An 18,598-nucleotide genomic window follows, 5' to 3' on the forward strand; every position below is an offset into this window, starting at 1 on the left:
TGATACTACTTCCATATAACAATGTGTTTTATAACGTGTAATAAGAACTGTTTACTCAACATTCAATTCACTTACTATTTTTAAAAAAATATATATTTTATTGATTTTTCACAGAGAGGAAGGGAGAGGGATAGAGAGTTAGAAACATCGATGAGAGAGAAACATCGATCAGCTGCCTCCTGCACACTCCCCACTGGGGATGCACCCGCAACCAAGGTACATGCCCTTGACAGGAATCGAACCTGGGACCCTTGAGTCTGCAGGCTGACGCTCTATCCACTGAGCCAAACCGGTCAGGGCTTCACTTACTATTTTACTTAATGCCTTCAGTATGTTAGAATAAATGAAAATTAAAATAGCCTTTACCTACTGTTGTCTGCTAAATACATTAAAATGTATGTGATTAGCTACTCTAAACGGCATTCCAAAGGCGTCTTACCTCTGTAAATGTTTGGAGAAGTTTGTTTACTTGAGCAAAGGCCTGTGGAAGAACACCATCATAATCTGACCTTGTACTGAAAGCATGTAATAGGCTTTGAGAATCCTGGAGTAGGAATTTCACTGTTGTAAAATCTACTGCACTGTTAGCTGGGAAAACAAAATTAAGAAGAAATAAATATGTAAGAATGACTATACAAGTCAAAAAATGTTTTTGGAAAACCAACCTAATATTAATTATGAGATTTAAGAAGAGTACACATTTACATCTACAAGTCACTCCTAATTTATCTCTCTGGTGTAAAAAGCAGCAATTAAACAGACTTAGTTACAAAGTTCTTGGAGGTGATTCTGCTATTCTGCATTTAGATTCTAGGAGTTCCCACAACATAGTCAATTCAAAGACATGCTATTCAGAAAAGAGAGCCAGTCATCACACAAATAAGTTAAACTACAGAGTTTTCGAAACTGAGACTGTTTCACATACAAATTACTATGGAGGCATCAGAAGAGTCCCACTCTGGTAGCAAGCACATAAGTTATATGTGGTACCTCTCATAATCAACTCAGTTATTATATAGTGATTTACCTTCAAATTCCATTACATAAAATGTAATACTAGATTTATTGAAAATAACCTGCTTTCTCTCTGTGTATGACATTTAGCAAAACATAAATAATTTTGGTAACAGTACGCTTGGGGCAAGAGAAGCTAGCAATTTTTCCCCCCTGTAAATTAGGAAAGTGAGTTCATCTAATAGTACCAGTAATTTAAAGATATAACTTTCTCTCAAGGAATTAAAATTACATTAAAATCTCAAACCAATTAGAAGAGATGGTGGCAATAATTTCAAAGATTTAAAAAGTTATGAATAATGAGATTAAGTAACTTTCTGTTGTCACCAAAACTCAAAATAAAAAGAATTTTTCCATTATTAAGATAAAATGCTACTAACAAATTCTTTTTCAAATTCTTTTCTTTAATTCTTTATTGTTTAAAGTATTACGTGTCTCCTTTTTACCCCATTGATCTCTCCCCAGCTGTTCCCACCCCTCATACTAACAATTTTCCAAGGCATTCAAAATAACCATTTTACAATGTGTTTTATTTAATGTTCAGTTTCAGCGACTGTTATATTCAGAAACACCAGCACTGGCACTATGAGTTAAAAAAAATAAAGAATTCCCCTGTATCATTTATAGAGCAAGTGTTTGTTTGTAAAATACTGAAAGGTCAAATGAAAATTAAAGATAAATTTTAATAATTACAGAATATTCAGAAATTCTAATCTAATGTGATGGTAACAGCCAAGCTTCTAGCTTTCCTTTTACCAAACAAATAGTATATTTCCTTACAAAACACTTTCAATTATTTTTAAAGTCAATGACTAGTTTAAATTCCTGTGGGAAAAGAGAGATGGGAGAAATGCTACACACAGGACAGAATGGAGATTCCATGAACCTAGGAAACTCCTGAGGAGGAGAAACTGGGCACAACTTTTTCTAAGGGTGCTTCTCCACTCTAGTCTATGTTCATTAGGGCTTATATCCTTGAATTAATCACTTTATTTCTGTCTTAAAAAATTCTTTATGAAGATTATGAGCAAAAGAGAAATAACAGTGATAAAGTCAGTACTTAGACACAACATAAAAAGAAATCTATGTGATTGAAATAGTTTAATGCTTATGTAAGAACAATAATTATTTAAGACAAAGTTAATATGGATAATAAGTCAGAAAAAGCTACTAGTCATTTTCCACACAATTTTCTATGCATTGATCTACGGATTCCTGTTTGGTATACTGAAGTTAAATATATATGTACTACAGGTCCAGTGCACAAAATTCGTGCACAGGAGTGTGTATCTGTCAGCCCAGCCGGCACCCTCTCCAATCTGGGACCCCTCGAGGAATGTCCGACTGACCATTTAGGCCACTGGGATCGGGCCTAAACGGGCAGTCGGACATCCCTTTCACAATCCAGGACTCCCAAATGCTCGCCTGCCTGCCTGATTGCCCCTAACCACTTCTGCTTTCCAGCCTAATCACCCCCTAACCACTCCCCTGCCAGCCTGATTGACGCCTAACTGCTCCCCTGCCGGCCCAGTCCCACCAGCTGCCCTCCTCTGCTGGCCCAATTGCCCCTAACAGCCCTCCCCTGCCGGCCTGGTCACCCCCAACTGCCCTCCCCTGCTAGCCGTCTTGTGGTGGCCATCTTGTGTCCACATGGGGGCAGCTATCTTTGACCACATGGGGGCGGCCATCTTGTGTTGGAGTGATGGTCAATTTGCATATTACTCTTTTATTAGATGGGATATTCAATAGTGAGGATACAATTAAAGATAGTAAACAAAATCTGCTATTCTCTTACTCAAAATTATCTTAGCGCAGAAGGTACTTTTAACATTCTATTTAATACGAGAAGCCCAGTGCATGAATTTTCATGCACTTGGGGGGATGGTCCCTCAGCCCAGCCCGCGCCCTCTCCCAGTCTAGGAGCCCTCGGGGGATGTCCACCTGCTGGCTTAGGCCTGCTCCCCGGGGGATCAGGCCTAAGCTGGCAGTCAGACATCCCTCTGGCAGCCCGGGAGCCATTGGGCGATGTCCAACTGTGGCTTAAGCTTGTGGCTGAGAGGAGCTCCCCTTGTGGGAGTGCACTGACCACCAGGGGCAGCTCCTGCGTTGAGCATCTGCCCCCTGGTGATCAGTGTGCATCATAGTGACCAGTCATTCTACTGTTAGGGTCAATTTGCATATTACCCTTTTATTATATAGGATTCTTCACAAGTCAGTAAACATTAGGCAGCAGATTCTTCTAGAGCAGTGGTTCTCAACTTCTGGCCCTTTAAATACAGTTCCTCATGTTGTGACCCAACCATAAAATTATTTTTGTTGCTACTTCATAACTGTAATGTTGCTACTGTTATGAATTGTAATGTAAATATCTGATATGCAGGATGGTCTTAGGCAACCCCTGTGAAAGGGTCGTTCGACCGCCAAAGGGGTCGGAACCCACAGGTTGAGAACCGCTGTTCTAGAGCAAGGATCAATAAATAATGCACTTAAGAATTCTAAAAATGATGTTTTAGCAAAAGAAACAGTTACCATGTCTTCACTTCTTTCCCTATTGCCAATGAGAGCTGCTGCCTACTACCTCTAAGCTGCATGCAAGAGCAAAACACTGCCCACCCCTGGAAAAAACAGACAAATGGAGGCTAGTAACTCAATACCCCATATTTCTGAAATTAAATCTTGTTCAAGATCACACCTGGTTTATGGACTCTCTCTTTTGATAGAACCAACTAAATTATGCCACTAGTAAAAGATATAAAAAAATATTTTGCTATATATGTATCTTGTAAAACTGCTTTGAAGTCATGTCCAGCAAATTGTGCCATGTCCCTTATATAATAACTAGAGGCCTGGTGCACAAAAATTTGTGCACTCGGGGGGGAGAGGGGGTTTCTCAGCCTGGCCTGTGCCCTCTCGCAGTCTGGGACCCCTCAGGAGAAAACAACCTGCTGGCTTAGGCCCGCTCCCGGGTGGCAGAGAGCAGGCCCAATCCCTAGGTGCAGCCCTTGGACAGGCTCAGAGCAGGGCTGATTGGGGAGTTGGGGCGCCTTCCCCTGTCATGCACAGAGCAGGGCGGATCGGGAGGTTACGATGCCACCCCTAGTCACGCTCAGGGTAGGGCCGATTGGGGGGTTGGGGCACCACTCCCTGTCACACTCAAGGCAGGGTCGATAGGGAGGTTGCGGCGCCACCCCGTCACGCACAGAGCAGGGCTGATCAGGAGGTTGGGGCGCTGCCCCCTATCACGCACCGAGCAGGGCCCATCAGGGGGGTTGGGGCCCTGTACCCTGTCACACACAGAGCAGGGCCGATCAGGGGGTTGGGGAGCTCCCCCGTCACTCACAGAGCAGGACTGATAGGGGAGTTGGGGCACCGCCCCGTCACACACAGAGCAGGGCAGATCAGGGGGTTGGGGCGCTGCCACTGTCACACTCAGGGCAGGGCCAATGGGGGGTGGGGGGGTTGGGGCGCCGCGCCCTGTCACACACAGAGCCGCAGGGCCATCGGGAATTGGGGAGCTCCCCCGTCACGCACAGAGCAGGGCTGATCAGGGGGTTGAGGAGCTCCCCCGTCACGAACACAGCATGGCGGATAGGGAGGTTGTGGCCCCGCCCCCTGTCACACACAGAGCCGCAGGGCGATCAGGGGGTTTGGTCGCTGCCCCCTGTCACGCTGATCCCGGTGCTGGGAGGCCTCGCTGCTCCGCTGATCCTGGTGCTGGGAGGCATATTACCCTTTTACTATATAGGCTAGAGGCCCGGTGCATGGGTGGGGGCCGGCTGGTTTGCCCTGAAGGGTGTCCTGGATCAGGGTGGGGGTTCCGCTTGGGTGCCTGGCCAGCCTGGATGAGGGGATGATGGCTGTTTGCATCTGGTCACACCCCCTTCAGGGTGGGGGTCCCGCTTGGGTGCCTAGCCAGCCTGGGTGAGGGGATGATGCCTGTTTGCATCTGGTCACACCCCCTTTAGGGTGGGGGTCCCCACTGGGGTGCCTGGCCAGCCTGGGTGAGGGGCTGAGGGCCGTTTTCAAGCTGGTGGGTGACTGAAGCTCCCAACCTGTCCTTTTTTCCTTTTTTTTTTTTTATTCTGGGCCAGCTTTAGCTCTGAGGCTTGGCTCCAGCTATGAGACCTCCGCTGCTGAAAGCAGGTTTCTGGCCTTTGTTTACCTTCTGTGTTTGAAACAATGTTGCGATCCTGCTGGCTGAAGCCCAGGGTTTTGTTTAGCTTCTATATTTGTTACAATGTTGCTTGGAGTGCAGCTGAGAGGCCAGCAAGGCAGGCCGGGAAGCTTGGCTTCCTCTGTCACTGAAGCAAGCAAGCCTCCCTGTTCGCGTCAGCTGCCTGGCTGCCGGTCGCCATCTTGGCTAGCAGTTAATTTGCATATCGCCCTGATTAGCCAATGGGAAGGGTAGCGGTCGTACGCCAATTACCATGTTTCTCTTTTATTAGATAGGATACCCCTAATAAATAACTTTTATAGTTAAACACAATGCCTGAAAAGTGTCTTTCTTTAAAAATGGTAACTGTGAAAAATAGGTATTCATGCAAAATCTACCTTGTATAAGCTATAAGGAGCTGATAGGCACTTCAAATCCCCTGGGTTTTTACTTTGCTTTTTAAAGGTATAACACAACAAATCTAGCTGTTTGACTTTGGACAAATCATTTACCCTCTCAGGACTAGTTTCCTTGACCGCAAAACATGGGCTTTAATAGCATCAGATCAGTGCTTTTCACATCTTTTTATTCTTATCAGAGAAACATTTTTTTCATATCCTACATGGCATCTCCATATATAAACAGATAAAAGAAAGCTACTTCACTAAAGCTGGGGTTGAAGGCCAAAGCCTCACCACTTGCCATACTCCCATCAACCTCTCCACCTTTAATTGGGAAAGCAATTTGTGGCAGCTCCATGCATCCAGCTGCCACAAATTCCCTTTAGATATGAGAAGTATAAGCAATTAAGAATTGACGAAATTTTTATTAACTTATCTTCACATTCCACGTACTATATCTGCTAGTCCCACTTTAACACTGCTGAAAACAAAAGATTCATACCTTTACAGAGACTGTCGTATAAGCTCTCAACGGTTAAAAGCAAGTTATTTTCCATAATTAATCCAAAGACAGCCAACCAATGTTTTTTAAAGCATTGTATTAAATGCATTAGAGTCCACGGTGGTTTCAAGTACAGCATCTAAAAAGTATTTAGAAAAAATCAGCATATACTGATTTATTTATTATTCCTATTATTTAAAAAAGTACAGTTTACCCTTGAACAACACAGGTTAGAACTGTGCAGGTCCAGTTTATGTGCAGTTTTTTCAATAAATACGTACAGTACTGTAAATGTATTTTCTCTTCTTCATGATTTTCTTACTATTTTCTTTTCTTCAACTTACTTTATTGCAAGAATACAGTATATAATACATGTGACATACAAATTACTTGTTAGTTGACTATTTATGTTCTCAGTAAGGCTTCTGGTCAACAGTAGGCTATTAGTAGTTAAGTTTTTAGGGAGTCAAAAGTTACATGTGGATTTTCAACTGCATGAGTGGTCATAACTTCAAAACCCCAAGTTGTTCAAGGGTCAACTGTACCTATTCAGGAATACCAATATATATTTCTGAGAAAAATATAATTAGTTGAATTCCTTTTAAACTAAAAGATGTGTTATTCAAAGCCAAGCATAATCTTAAAATGATTCCATTACAAGTTCCTTTGTAAAACTGATATCAATATTAATCCTTATAGTTTCAGAAACTACGTGTGCAAAAAGAAAACATAGGTTTAATGAGAAGCATAATTTTAATTAGCAAAGGTCAACAATCTACTTTTTAAAATGGTCATTTCTGAGGAATCCAATCTAATTAGTTTCATGTAACTGGTGAAAAAATTCTTATAGGAAAAAGTTGTCAATTATAATTGACACCTGCTATACTCTGACAAAGATGTTTATAAAGAAGATTGATCATTTAGTACTACAAAATGTCAGCATGTCCTTCATATAAAATTACTGTCTTAGATTCTATTATGAAATATCCACTTTAAGTAAACCGTTCTAGAATGTTATCATTCTTCTGAATTTTGATAATATAATCAAGAGCAAACACGTTATAAGCAAATACTAGTATCAGTATCTCACCGAATACCTGGAAAAGACACAATCTACAATTGATGGGGACTAATGTTTCTCCTAGCTATAAATGTGAACAGCAAACAAGCATTAAACTAAAAAAGCCACCATTGCCAAATGTGGTGTTTTACTGATTGGAGAAAAGATGTAAATCTAAAGAAAATTCAAAATATCTTGCTAATATGATCAAATTTATACCGATTCTCATATTTATGTGACATAAGCCAAAATATACCTTTCTTTTTCTGAATACATCTTACTTAGGGGAATTCCCTATACAAGACATTTTGACTCAAACTAACATGAGAGAAGTTTTTCTGAATACAATTGAAGCTCTATGGGGGCAAAGCGTCTGACACAGTAGATGCACAATAAATATTTGTTCACTAAAAAAATGACTAATATAATATACTAGTAGTCCCAATCTTTTGGAAATTTCTATCATTTAATTTTCAAAATGTTATTTCAAAAACTTCAAGAGCCCTAACTGGTTTGGCTCAGTGGATAGAGCGTCGGCCTGCGGACTGAAGGGTCCCAGGTTCTATTCTGGTCAAGGGCATGTACCTTGGTTGTGGGCACATCCCCAGTAGGAGGTGTGCAGGAAGGAGGCAGCTGATCGATGTTTCTCTCTCATCGATGTTTCTAACTCTCTATCCCTCTCCTTCCTCTCTGAAAAGTCAATAAAATATATATTAAAAAACAACTTCAAGAAAAAATATAATGTGATATACATTATTACTATAAAGCTTACCAAGAACTATTTCTTAAAATAAGGTAACCAATCTAGCAATAAAAAAGAACTTTTCAACTAATAGAGTAGAAATAATTACCTCCATCCAGAGGTTTCCAAAAGCAATTTTCATTTCTGTTTCTAATATTGAAGATAAGGCTGTTCCAAGAGATTTTTCAAGATCAGCTACTATGCCTTCAAGCAGAATGAGCAGTCCAGAATTTACAGATTCTTCCTCATTACTCTTTCCCAAAGGTGTTTGCTCTTTAAAACAATTATAAGCTTTTTTTTAGGACACTAACAGTAAATATTTTACATATGTAGTTAGTATTTGGCCATAATAAGCATTTTATGTATATAATTAGTATTTTAATTACCTATAAAAGAAACTAATAGTTTTTTAAAAATATATTTTTACTGATTTCAGAGAGGAAGAGAGAGAGAGAGAAATATCAATGATGAGCCCTGGCCGGTTTGACTCAGTGGATAGAACGTTGGCCTGCGGACCAAAGGGTCCTGGGTGTGATTCCAGTCAAGGGCACGTACTTCAGTAGCAGGCTTCTTCAAGCCTGCGCCCTGGTTGGGGCTCGTGAAGGAGGCAAGCAATCCATGTATTTCTCTCACATCGATATTTCTCTCTGTATTTCCCTCTCTCTAAAAATCAGTGGAAAAATATACTCAGGTGAGAATTAAAAATAAATAAATATCAATGATAAGAGAGAATCATTGATCTCCTGCCTCCTGAACACCTTCTACTAGGATTGAGCCTGCAACCGGGGCAAGACAGGAATCTAACCATGACCTCCTGGTTCATAAGTTGACGCTCAACCACTGAGCTACAAGGGTCGGAACCAATACTTTATTTTAAAATCAGTATTTAGAAACGTATCTCCAGTATAGTTGTTTTTGATTCAACATAAACCATGTTATATTAGCAAATGCTTTATCTTTTTGACAAAAGGTAACTAAATAGTGTCAATGAAATAAAAATTTAGGAAATGTGTGTGGCCAGGGCCAGTGTGGTTCAGTTGCTTGGAGCATCATCCATACAGTGTCACGGGTTCGATTCCCAGTAGGGGTACATACCTAAGTTTTGGGTTTGATCCCTGACCCCAGCTGGGGTGCATTCGGAAGGCAATTGGTCAATGTTTCTCTCTCTCTTTCTCTCTCTCTCCCTCCCTCTCTTCCCTTCTTCTAAAAATCAATGAAAATGTCCTCAGCTGAGGATTAAACAAAAGAAATGTGTGTGATATTTTAACTATAATTTTGATTTTAATATTTTCAAAAAGAAAAATAATGAGAATGCTTTGATTCTATATACAATAGAAAATTAAGAAGTATGGATCAAAATGTGTTTTCTTCCAAAAAATAGTATATCCTTCCAATTGAAGCTCACGTCAATAAACTGTTTTGAAAGGACCAAAATCTCTGATTTAACTACCTTTATGCCCAACCCTTTTAAAATGAGTTTTATTATTTTAATTTATATCATTTAATTGATACCCAAAAACAACTATAATTTATTGTAAAATTCAAAATATTAACTGGCTTATCTCTACAAACACAAACTAAGTATTTAAAATAACAGTAACATAATGGGCAAAATAAAAGCATGGTACCCCCAAAAAACTATAAACTAACATGTCCTGTTATTCCTTCTAAATGCTATTTTGAATATTATGACTAAAGAAATTTTACTATCAGAAAGGTCAAATAAGTAGCAAATGTATATATGAATTTTTGTATCATTTTATATAAAAGTATAGACAATATTAGAGATTTCAATAATTATTTTCCCTACAGAAGGAAAAGGTAGTATGTGTTTTTAAATTATGTCAGGCTTAATATAATACTCCATCACATATCACACTATATTATAAAAGAGATTATTCTGGGGAAAAAGAGATTATTTTGGTCATGGGGAAAAAAAGCCTTTAGCTGTCTTAACTATTAATTTAAAAAGAACTAGTACTAGAGCCAAGTTTTTCTATTATTGAGTTTTTACAGTAATAATAGAAGTTTATGAATATGAAGCTAATTTTAAAAAGGAACTAAAGCCCAGCCGGCGTGGCTCAGTGGTTGAGCATCAATCTATGAACCAGGAGGTCAAAGTTCGATTCCCAGTAAGGCCACATGCCTCGGTTGTGGGCTCTATCCCCAAGGAGGGTCATGCAGGAGGCAGCTGATCCATGATTCTCTCTCATCATTGATGTTTCTCTCTCTCTCTCTCTCTCTCCCTTCCTCTCTGAAATCAATAAAAATATATATTTTAAAAATAAATAAATAAAACTAAATATTTCTACTTCAAATGAATATGTCCCAAAGCCATTATTAATTTAAAAAGTATACTCTGCAAGTTACAAAATAGTATGCACAAAATAATTATAAATATGTAAACTGTGTGTGAACAATAAACATTCAAGTTAATTTGTAAAAGTATATGTAGAAGGCAATACTGTTATGTTTTCTTTTGTATTACCATTATAATTTTCATTCATCTCTAACATCTATGTGAGCAAATATTCCAATATTATTTTAAATGTACAAGATAAAATTTTTCTATGTAATTACAACTGTTATCAATAATCTTAGTATATAAAATAAGATACATTTCTAGTTATTCATAATAATATTACCTGTTTTCAATTGTTGCTTAGATACACATGGCTGATGACATGTAACTGTGTTCAGAGACAAATTTAAGAACTCTGTACTCAATTCTTCTTTACTGAGTGACTTCACACCACTTATTAGGCCTTTGTTTCTTAAATTTCTATCATCCCTAAGGTTGGTTATAGAGAAAAAAATATTTTATTTTTTACTTTTTTATAAGATAAATCACTCAGTTGGCAACTCAAAATACATAGGGTTAAATCAGAGGTTTGTAATTCTCAGCATATATATTAACAAGAGACCAATTTTTTTTAAGTAAAGAAAATAAAGAATTAACACACAATAGAATCACATCATATGAGCTTTAGAGAATAATTATTATGTATTGAGTGCTCAAAGTTAGCTAATCTAAATTCAAAATAATTCGCATATTAATAATTCTATTTCAGCCTTCAACAAACTCTGAGATGAAATGTTATAGATTTAAAAAAACCAAATAATTTAAAACCTAGAGATAGAAATCTGTGATGTTTCCTTTAACACCAAAAGAGAGCTAAAGAGAGCTAAAATAGTAATTGACAAAGCCCCATTACAAAAAAAATCTTAAGAGTCATTCATTTCCATAATCACTCCATTTCAGAGAATTTAGGCATGATCATGAAACTGTAAAAACTCTGTTTTGCAGTGATTAAAATTCAGACTAAAAAAGGAAATTAAAACTGTTCTTCTCAGTTCTTTCAGAGCCTTTTCGCTCTCTTCTGTTTTTGAATTTTTAAAGTTTATTTGAGCTAAACAGAGTATATGCCTGGAAGCAAGACCTCAACAGACTGCAATAAATGCTTCCCAGAGCCTTTAAAATGCATGATGAATGCAATCTTGGTTAGCATTATCGTAGTTTCATAACTCAGAGCTAAGTTATGAAAATATTAGTTGAGAATGGAGGAAAGCGAGGAAGAAGAGAGAAAGGGAAAAAACCTCTGAGATCACACTGTATACTAGGCACTAAGTCCTTCATATATATTATGTGATTAAATACAATAACCTCACGAGGCAGGTCTTCTTCTCTCTCTGTTTTACACAGAGGAAACTAAGTTAAGCAACCTTCCAAAGTCACAGAGCTGCTAAGTGGTAGATCCAGGACTCGAATCCAGGCACCAAGGACACAACTACAACATAAATGACTCCTTTCTCAGGTACCAATTAATTAACCTTCTGCCTCATAACCAAAAAATGTCAGAGTCTTATTTCTAAACTATTTCATTGGGATATTAAAATGGTATTTCCTTGCTTTTCAAAAGTTTTTTGAATATTATATATAAATTAAATTGAAATGAAACTTCATTTACTTGAGATTTCAATCTTTCATAGCAAAAATGTGAGATAGTACAGCATGGTGAATGTAGTTAATAATACTGTACTGCATATTCAAAAACTGCTAAGAGAATAGATCTTAAAAGTCCTCATCACAAGAAAAAATATCTTTTATAACTATGTTTGGTGATGGATGTGTTAATGTGGTGATCATTTAATAATATAAAAAATATCAAATCATTGTTGTACATCTGAAACTAATATGCTATGTGTCAATTATACCTCAATAAGAAAAATAAAAGAGGAATCTTGGTCCCCAGCATATGTCATCAGTTTGGCTCAAATAACCTTATAAAATTCAAAAAAAGAACATGAAATATAATTGAATATGCTTACTGGCAGACTTATAAAGTATACATTATTTTAATCGTTGGTATGATAGATTCAGTATGATTTTTAAAAATTCTTTGGTACAATCTGCTACTTTTTTTAAACATATTTTTATTGATTTCAGAGAGGAAGGGAGAGGGAGAGAGAGATAGAAACATTAATGATGAGACAGAACCACTGATTGGCTGCCTCCTGCAAGCCCCACATTGGTGATCGAGCCCATAACCTGGGCATGTGCCTTTGACCAGAATCAAACCCAGAACCCTTCAGTCCACAGGCTTACACTATCCACTAAGCCAGACAGGTTAGGGCCAATTTTTGCTACTTTTTTAAAAAAGAAGAAAATGACCACGATACTCACGTGCACAGAATAACAAGAGAACTAGGGAATAATTCCTGGTATTGAAGGCAGCATTTTAATACGCGATCATCATTGTTCTCATCACTGAATCCATCTGCAAATTTAGTAAAAGCAATTATCATTCAGCATACTAGAAATCTGGGTACTATATGTATAATCTGGACTGTACATATATACCAAAAACATATAAAACAAAAAAATTTTTGTAAATAAAAAGAAGATACGACATAGCAAAGTAATACCTTAAGAATTTTAGATCTAGAACTCAGGTAGCATATAGTTGTGAGTTTGAAAAAGTTTTTAGTTTTCTACTAAAATGTAATGGGATATACCTATAAATAAACTCAAAAAAATATGATCAGGGTTAGAAACCAAAAGCTATGAATTCTAGTCTCAATTCAGTCAACTAGAGATTATTAGTAAATTATGATTATATCATGCTTAAAATGATGTCAACTTAAAAGAGATCTGTAAAGATTATAAGCAACTATTCTACCAGAACAGAACCACTTTCATGGGTCTGCTTTTCCTTATTCTCTAAAGCAATAACATTTAGAGATGTACAGGAGAAGGCAGAGAACACAAAAATAATCTCTAACAAATGTTTAACAGAGGATGACAGGGTGTCCTCTGGCATTCTCCAAGCTTTAAAACAGGTGGTAAAAGCTTGGTTTTAATGGAAATATTGGAATGTGCAGAAATAGAACCAAAAACAGTGCTTCTCCTAGGTCCTTATCCTACCTGCCTCAGAACTCCCAGGGTGCCTGCCAATAATACAGATATAGCATGACCATACTCTCAGACCCACTTCTGGATAATAATTTTTGGAGCCTGGACCCAAAGACTGAGTTAAGCACTTGGGAAGTCCCTTACACACTAAAATTCAAAACATACTAGCCAATGAGCAATGTTACCAGATTATGTTTTGTTTCCCTCAAACTTTACCATATGATACTTAGTTCTCTGAACATTCAAATGAAAAAACTCATTCATTTCTGCAATAAATACTTATACAGGACTGAATTTGTGCCAGGTCACTGTGCTAAGTAATTGGATATGCAAAGACAAACTGTTTAGGAGCTCATAATCTTATCGTGAAGTCTAGACATAACTCAGCTGATCTCAGAACATGAGCCTGAAGGAGATTTAATTCAATTCTTTAATCAGACAATCACTGAGGCAGACAGACATATACTACAGCAGCCAATTTTCCTTCTTTTAGCTCACAGAGAAAATAACACAGTAATGCAAAGTCGGCAGCTCGAAATCATTAGATAAGTTTAAGTCACTGAATCCAACAGACAAAAGAAGGTTTAAAAGTTATAATGTACTGTTCTAAAGGTATCAAAGTTCAAGAATATCTATTCTATCACTTTTTCTAAAATACCTGGGGCTGGAAAACACACCTAAAACCACAAGAATATTCATGAAATATTTATTCAACAAGTTTTAATTTTATGCCATTAACATTTCTCAAAATATAGTATTCTTTCATATAGTATAGAATTAAATGTAACTTCAATTGTTAGGTTGTTTCAAATTTTTTGCTGTATAAATGATGCTGTGATGAACATTTTTATATAAGTCACTGTGAGCATCTTTGATTATTTTTTTAGGATTCTAGAAAGAGAATTATATTTTAGGCTTCTTGATATACACAGATAAATGCTCTCCTGAAAAGTTACTAATTCATAATTCCCAAAGCACTAAAGCAATGTAAGTGTTCCTAGCAGGTGTTGGAGGAAAGTAACTTTCTAAATTAAGAAGCAATAAAAAGAAATTTTAAAAAATGTTAAAGAAATTAACAACATTCAAAATAGCCAACAGACAGGAAGATATATGCAATGAACAAAGGGCTGACTAATTGTATTTCTTCCTTTTGTGAATTACCTATTACTAATCTTCATTCACTTGGGGAAAGGCATATTTAGTTTTTCTAATCAATCTGTATAAGCTTTTCATATGAGGATACAAGAATTATCACCTACTTGAGGCCATAAACCATTAAGTACTTTATATATTATCTGACATAGACAATTACACAAATAATCTATTATTATATCTACAACTTTATAACTAAAAGCAACTTAACAAAACTAAGGCCAAATAAGATTCAAACATTAAAGTGAAACATGGAGTTCAAGGAAGACATCCAGAAATTGAAACAACACAGAAGTTTAAGACAGCTACTATGATTTGTCCTCCTTAACCATCAAAAAGCACGGGCTGAAGAGGTCAAAGCATCAAAAAAGCACATGAAAATGGAAAAGTCAAAAGAAACGTAGTAAGCATCTAAAAATAGTAAGTGTGGCCAAAATATCTATTCTCAAATGAACTCTTCTAAACTAATTATCAAAGCTAATCTATTGAAGAAATTTCTATCTAGAACAAGTGCTTAATCTCTCTGTCTCATTTCCTCATCAGTAAAATGGGGCCAATATGACTATCTTCCATGGTACTATAAGGTTTGAATGAGATTTAGGTGTAAAGCGTTTGGAAAAGGGTCTGGAAAATAATGGACATAATTATCTATCTACACTAATAAAAGAGAAACATGGTAATTGGCGTACGACCGCTACCTTTCCCATTGGCTAATCCCCCTGTCACTCACAGATTAGGGCCGAGATATGCAAATTAACTGGCAGCCAAGATGGCGGCCGGCAGCCAGGCAGCTGATGCGAGCAGGGAGGCTTGCTTGCTTCAGTGACGGAGAACTCCAATGTTCCCCGCCTGACTTGCCGGCCTCTCAGCTGCAACTCTAAGCAACTATGTTGCGAATATAGAAGGTAAAAAAAATCCAGAAACCTGCTTTACTCAGCGGGGCTTCAGCCAGCCGGACCGCAACATTGTATCAAATACAGACGGTAAACAAAGGCCAGAAACCTGTTTTCAGCAGCCGAGGCCTCAGAGCTAAAGCTGGCCCAGAATAAAAAAAAAATAAATAAAAAAAGGAGCCTTTGGGAGCTTCAGTCCCAGCCTGAAAACAGCCCTCAGCCCCTCAGCCAGACTGGCCAGGCACCCCAGTGGGGACCCCGATCCTGAAGGGTGTGTGACCAGCTGCAAACAGCCATCATCCCCTCACCCAGGCTGGCCAGGCACCCCAGTGGGGACCCCAACCCTGAAAGGTATGTGACCAGCTGCAAACAGCCATCATCCCCTCATCCAGGCTGGCCAGGCACCCCAGTGGGGACCCCCACCCTGATCCAGGACACCCTTCAGAACAAACCAGCCAGCCCCACCCATGCACCAGGCCTCTATTCTATATAGTAAAAGGGTAATATACCTCCCAGCACCGGGCTCAGCGGAGCCGCGAGGCCTCCCAGCACTGGGATCAGCGTGACAGGGGGCAGCGTCCAAACCCCCTGATTGCCCTGCAGCTCTGTGTGTGACAGGGGGTGGGGCCCCAACCCCTCCGCCCCCCACGGGCCCCGCTCTGTGTGTGACAGGGTAGAGCCATAACCTCCCCATTGTCCCTGCCCTGAGTATGAGAGTGGCAGTGCCCCAACCACCTGATCAGCCCTGCTCTGTGGGTGTTAGAGGGCGGCGCCCCAACCCCCCGCGCCCTGCTCTGTGTGTGATGGGGTAGAGCCATAACCTCCCCATTGGCCCTGCCCTGAGTGTGACAGTGGTGCGCCCCAACCGCCTGATCTGCCCTGCTCTGTGGGTGTTAGAGGGCGGCGCCCCAACCCCCCGCGCCCTGCTCTGTGTGTGATGGGGTAGAGCCATAACCTCCCCATTGGCCCTGCCCTGAGTGTGACAGTGGTGCGCCCCAACCGCCTGATCTGCCCTGCTCTGTGGGTGATAGAGGGCGGCGCCCCAACCCCCACCCCCCAACGGGCCCTGCTCTGTGTGTGATGGGGTAGAGTCATAACCTCCCCATCTGCCCTGCCCTGAGTGTGACAGTGGTGGCGCCCCAACCCCCTGATCAGCCCTGCTCTGTGGGTGATAGAGGGCGGCGCCCCAACCCCCTGATCCGCCCTGCCCTGAGTGTGACAGGGGGCGGCGCCCCAACTCCCCTATCGGCCCTACTTTGTGAGTGACAGGGGGGAGCTCCCCAACCTCCTGATTGACCCTGCTCTGTGCATGACAGGGTATGGAGCTCCAACCCCCCTGATGGGCCCTGCTCTGTGCATGACAGGGGGTGGCGCCACAACCTCCCCATCGACCCTGCCTTGAGTGTGACAGGGGGCGGTGCCCCAACCCCCCAAATCGGCCCTACCCTGAGCGTGACTGAGGGTGGCATCGCAACCTCCCAATCTGCCCTGTTCTGTGCATGACAGGGGAAGGCGCCCCAACTCCCTAATCGGCCCTGCTCTGAGCCCGACCAGGGGCTGCACTCAGAGATTGGACCTGCCCTCTGCCACCCAGGAGCAGGCCTAAGCCAGCAGGTCGTTATCTCCCGAGGGGTCCCAAACTGTGAGAGGGCACAGGCAGGTCTGAGGGACCCCCCCTTCACCCGAGTGCACAAATTTTTGTGCACCAGGCCTCTAGTATTATTATATAATCAAATGTCATTTGTGTCAAAAAACTAAAAAAAAGACTGAGTAACAAAATTCCTTTATCTTATTAAGGACTGGGACCTTACTGAAATTATGGATTACATAAGGGGTTAATTTTGTTAATTGTGTGGTTGTTTAAAAAAGAATCTTTTCTGTTAGCAACACATACCTAAGTATTTATGGATAAAAATAATATGATATGATATTTGGGATTAACCTCAAACTATTACAGAAGTTCCAGGAATTAGGGGAGAAGAGAAAAAGGAAGTGAGAGAATAAACAAGAATGGCAAATGCTGATAATTACTGAAAATGAGTGATAAGTACAAAGGGATTCATTATATTATTTTCTCTATTTCTGCATTTGAAATTTTGCATAATAAAAAGAAGAAAAAGACCATCTAAGGTGTTCAATTTAATGTACTCAAACATTTTAATATTTTTTTAACTCTAATAAGTGATACTTACTTGAGATTTTCCTTTGAAGGCTCTTAAACAAATCACATGAAGTTCCTATTTAAAGTACATAAGTATTGTAGTTGGAATATACTAATAAATATTTATAAATGGAATGAATAAATAAATGGTGGAGGCCCCTTTTCTTCAAACATCTAAGACTAAACAGCTGTGCCAAAAGCCCTCTCAGCATTAATACCATAATTATATTTATATTAGAATGAATTCTTTCATATCTTGTGGTAAATACGGGTATGTAGACAATATAAGTCCATGATATTTATAATAATGTAAATCTTAATATATAAATAATTCTGAATTGGGAAGAAACAAATTTTTAAGAATTAAATAAATCTTGTAAATGGATGTATAAACTCTGCAGAGGCGACAGACAGTGTTCTTTACATACACATTCCTCTCCGCCCGCAAAAAAAAGTTCTATACAACATAAAGGCTCTAAGGCTAGAATGATTTAAAAATGAATTAAACTCAAGAGAAAACCTACAGATCTTTATTATAAAGACACCTCCCTATTACAGATTCTGACAAACTAGAGGAGACAATGCCTGCCTCTGCACTGTATTAACTGCATGTAGTGATGGATTAGCAACTTAGATCACTTATAGCTCTGATCACTCTATAATGATATTGTTCTTATTATATTTTTAACTTTAAATTTTATTTTTTAATTGATTTTAGAGAGAAACATCAATTTTTGTTGTTCCACTTATTTATGCTGTGCATTCATTGGTTGATTATTGTATGTGCCCTAACCGGGGATCAAACCCACAATCGTGGCATTATCGGGACAACACTCTAATCAAGTGAGTTACTCGGCCAAGGCAATAATAGTATTTTTTAAAAAAGAATCCAAAGTAGTATATTATATACAACTATGCACACAGAACCATACGTCACTATCTGTGAAATATAGACATAACCTAAGAAGGTCTAGGAGAAGCATAAAATTAAAAATCAAAGATCCCCAAACCAAGCCTAATAGAATACCCCAACCCATCACTATGTCCTGCCATTTTACATGGCAATGGTTATAAATTTTTTATAAGTTTTGCACCATTTCCCTCCAG

General features: G+C 39.1%; 1 protein-coding gene across 4 annotated transcripts in view; it reads right to left on the reverse strand.

Annotated features, from left to right (window-relative positions):
* SWT1 (SWT1 RNA endoribonuclease homolog) overlaps window positions 1–18,598 on the reverse strand; it is a 66,309-nt gene that overhangs the window by 29,889 nt on the left and 17,822 nt on the right. For all 4 annotated transcript variants that reach the window (XR_004973422.1, XM_036344627.1, XM_036344628.1 and 1 more), the window contains exons 10-14: window positions 12,557–12,650; window positions 10,518–10,663; window positions 7,982–8,145; window positions 6,071–6,209; window positions 440–588 (exon numbers count right to left, since the gene is read on the reverse strand). Coding sequence is in view for 3 of the 4 variants with exons in the window: in XM_036344627.1 (XP_036200520.1) it covers window positions 440–588; window positions 6,071–6,209; window positions 7,982–8,145; window positions 10,518–10,663; window positions 12,557–12,650 (692 nt within the window). In the remaining variant the exon portion in view is untranslated. The remainder of the gene's footprint in view (window positions 1–439; window positions 589–6,070; window positions 6,210–7,981; window positions 8,146–10,517; window positions 10,664–12,556; window positions 12,651–18,598) is intronic.

This window comes from Myotis myotis, unplaced genomic scaffold, assembly GCF_014108235.1.
Source record: "Myotis myotis isolate mMyoMyo1 unplaced genomic scaffold, mMyoMyo1.p scaffold_m19_p_18, whole genome shotgun sequence".
In the NCBI taxonomy this organism is placed as follows: domain Eukaryota; kingdom Metazoa; phylum Chordata; class Mammalia; order Chiroptera; family Vespertilionidae; genus Myotis; species Myotis myotis.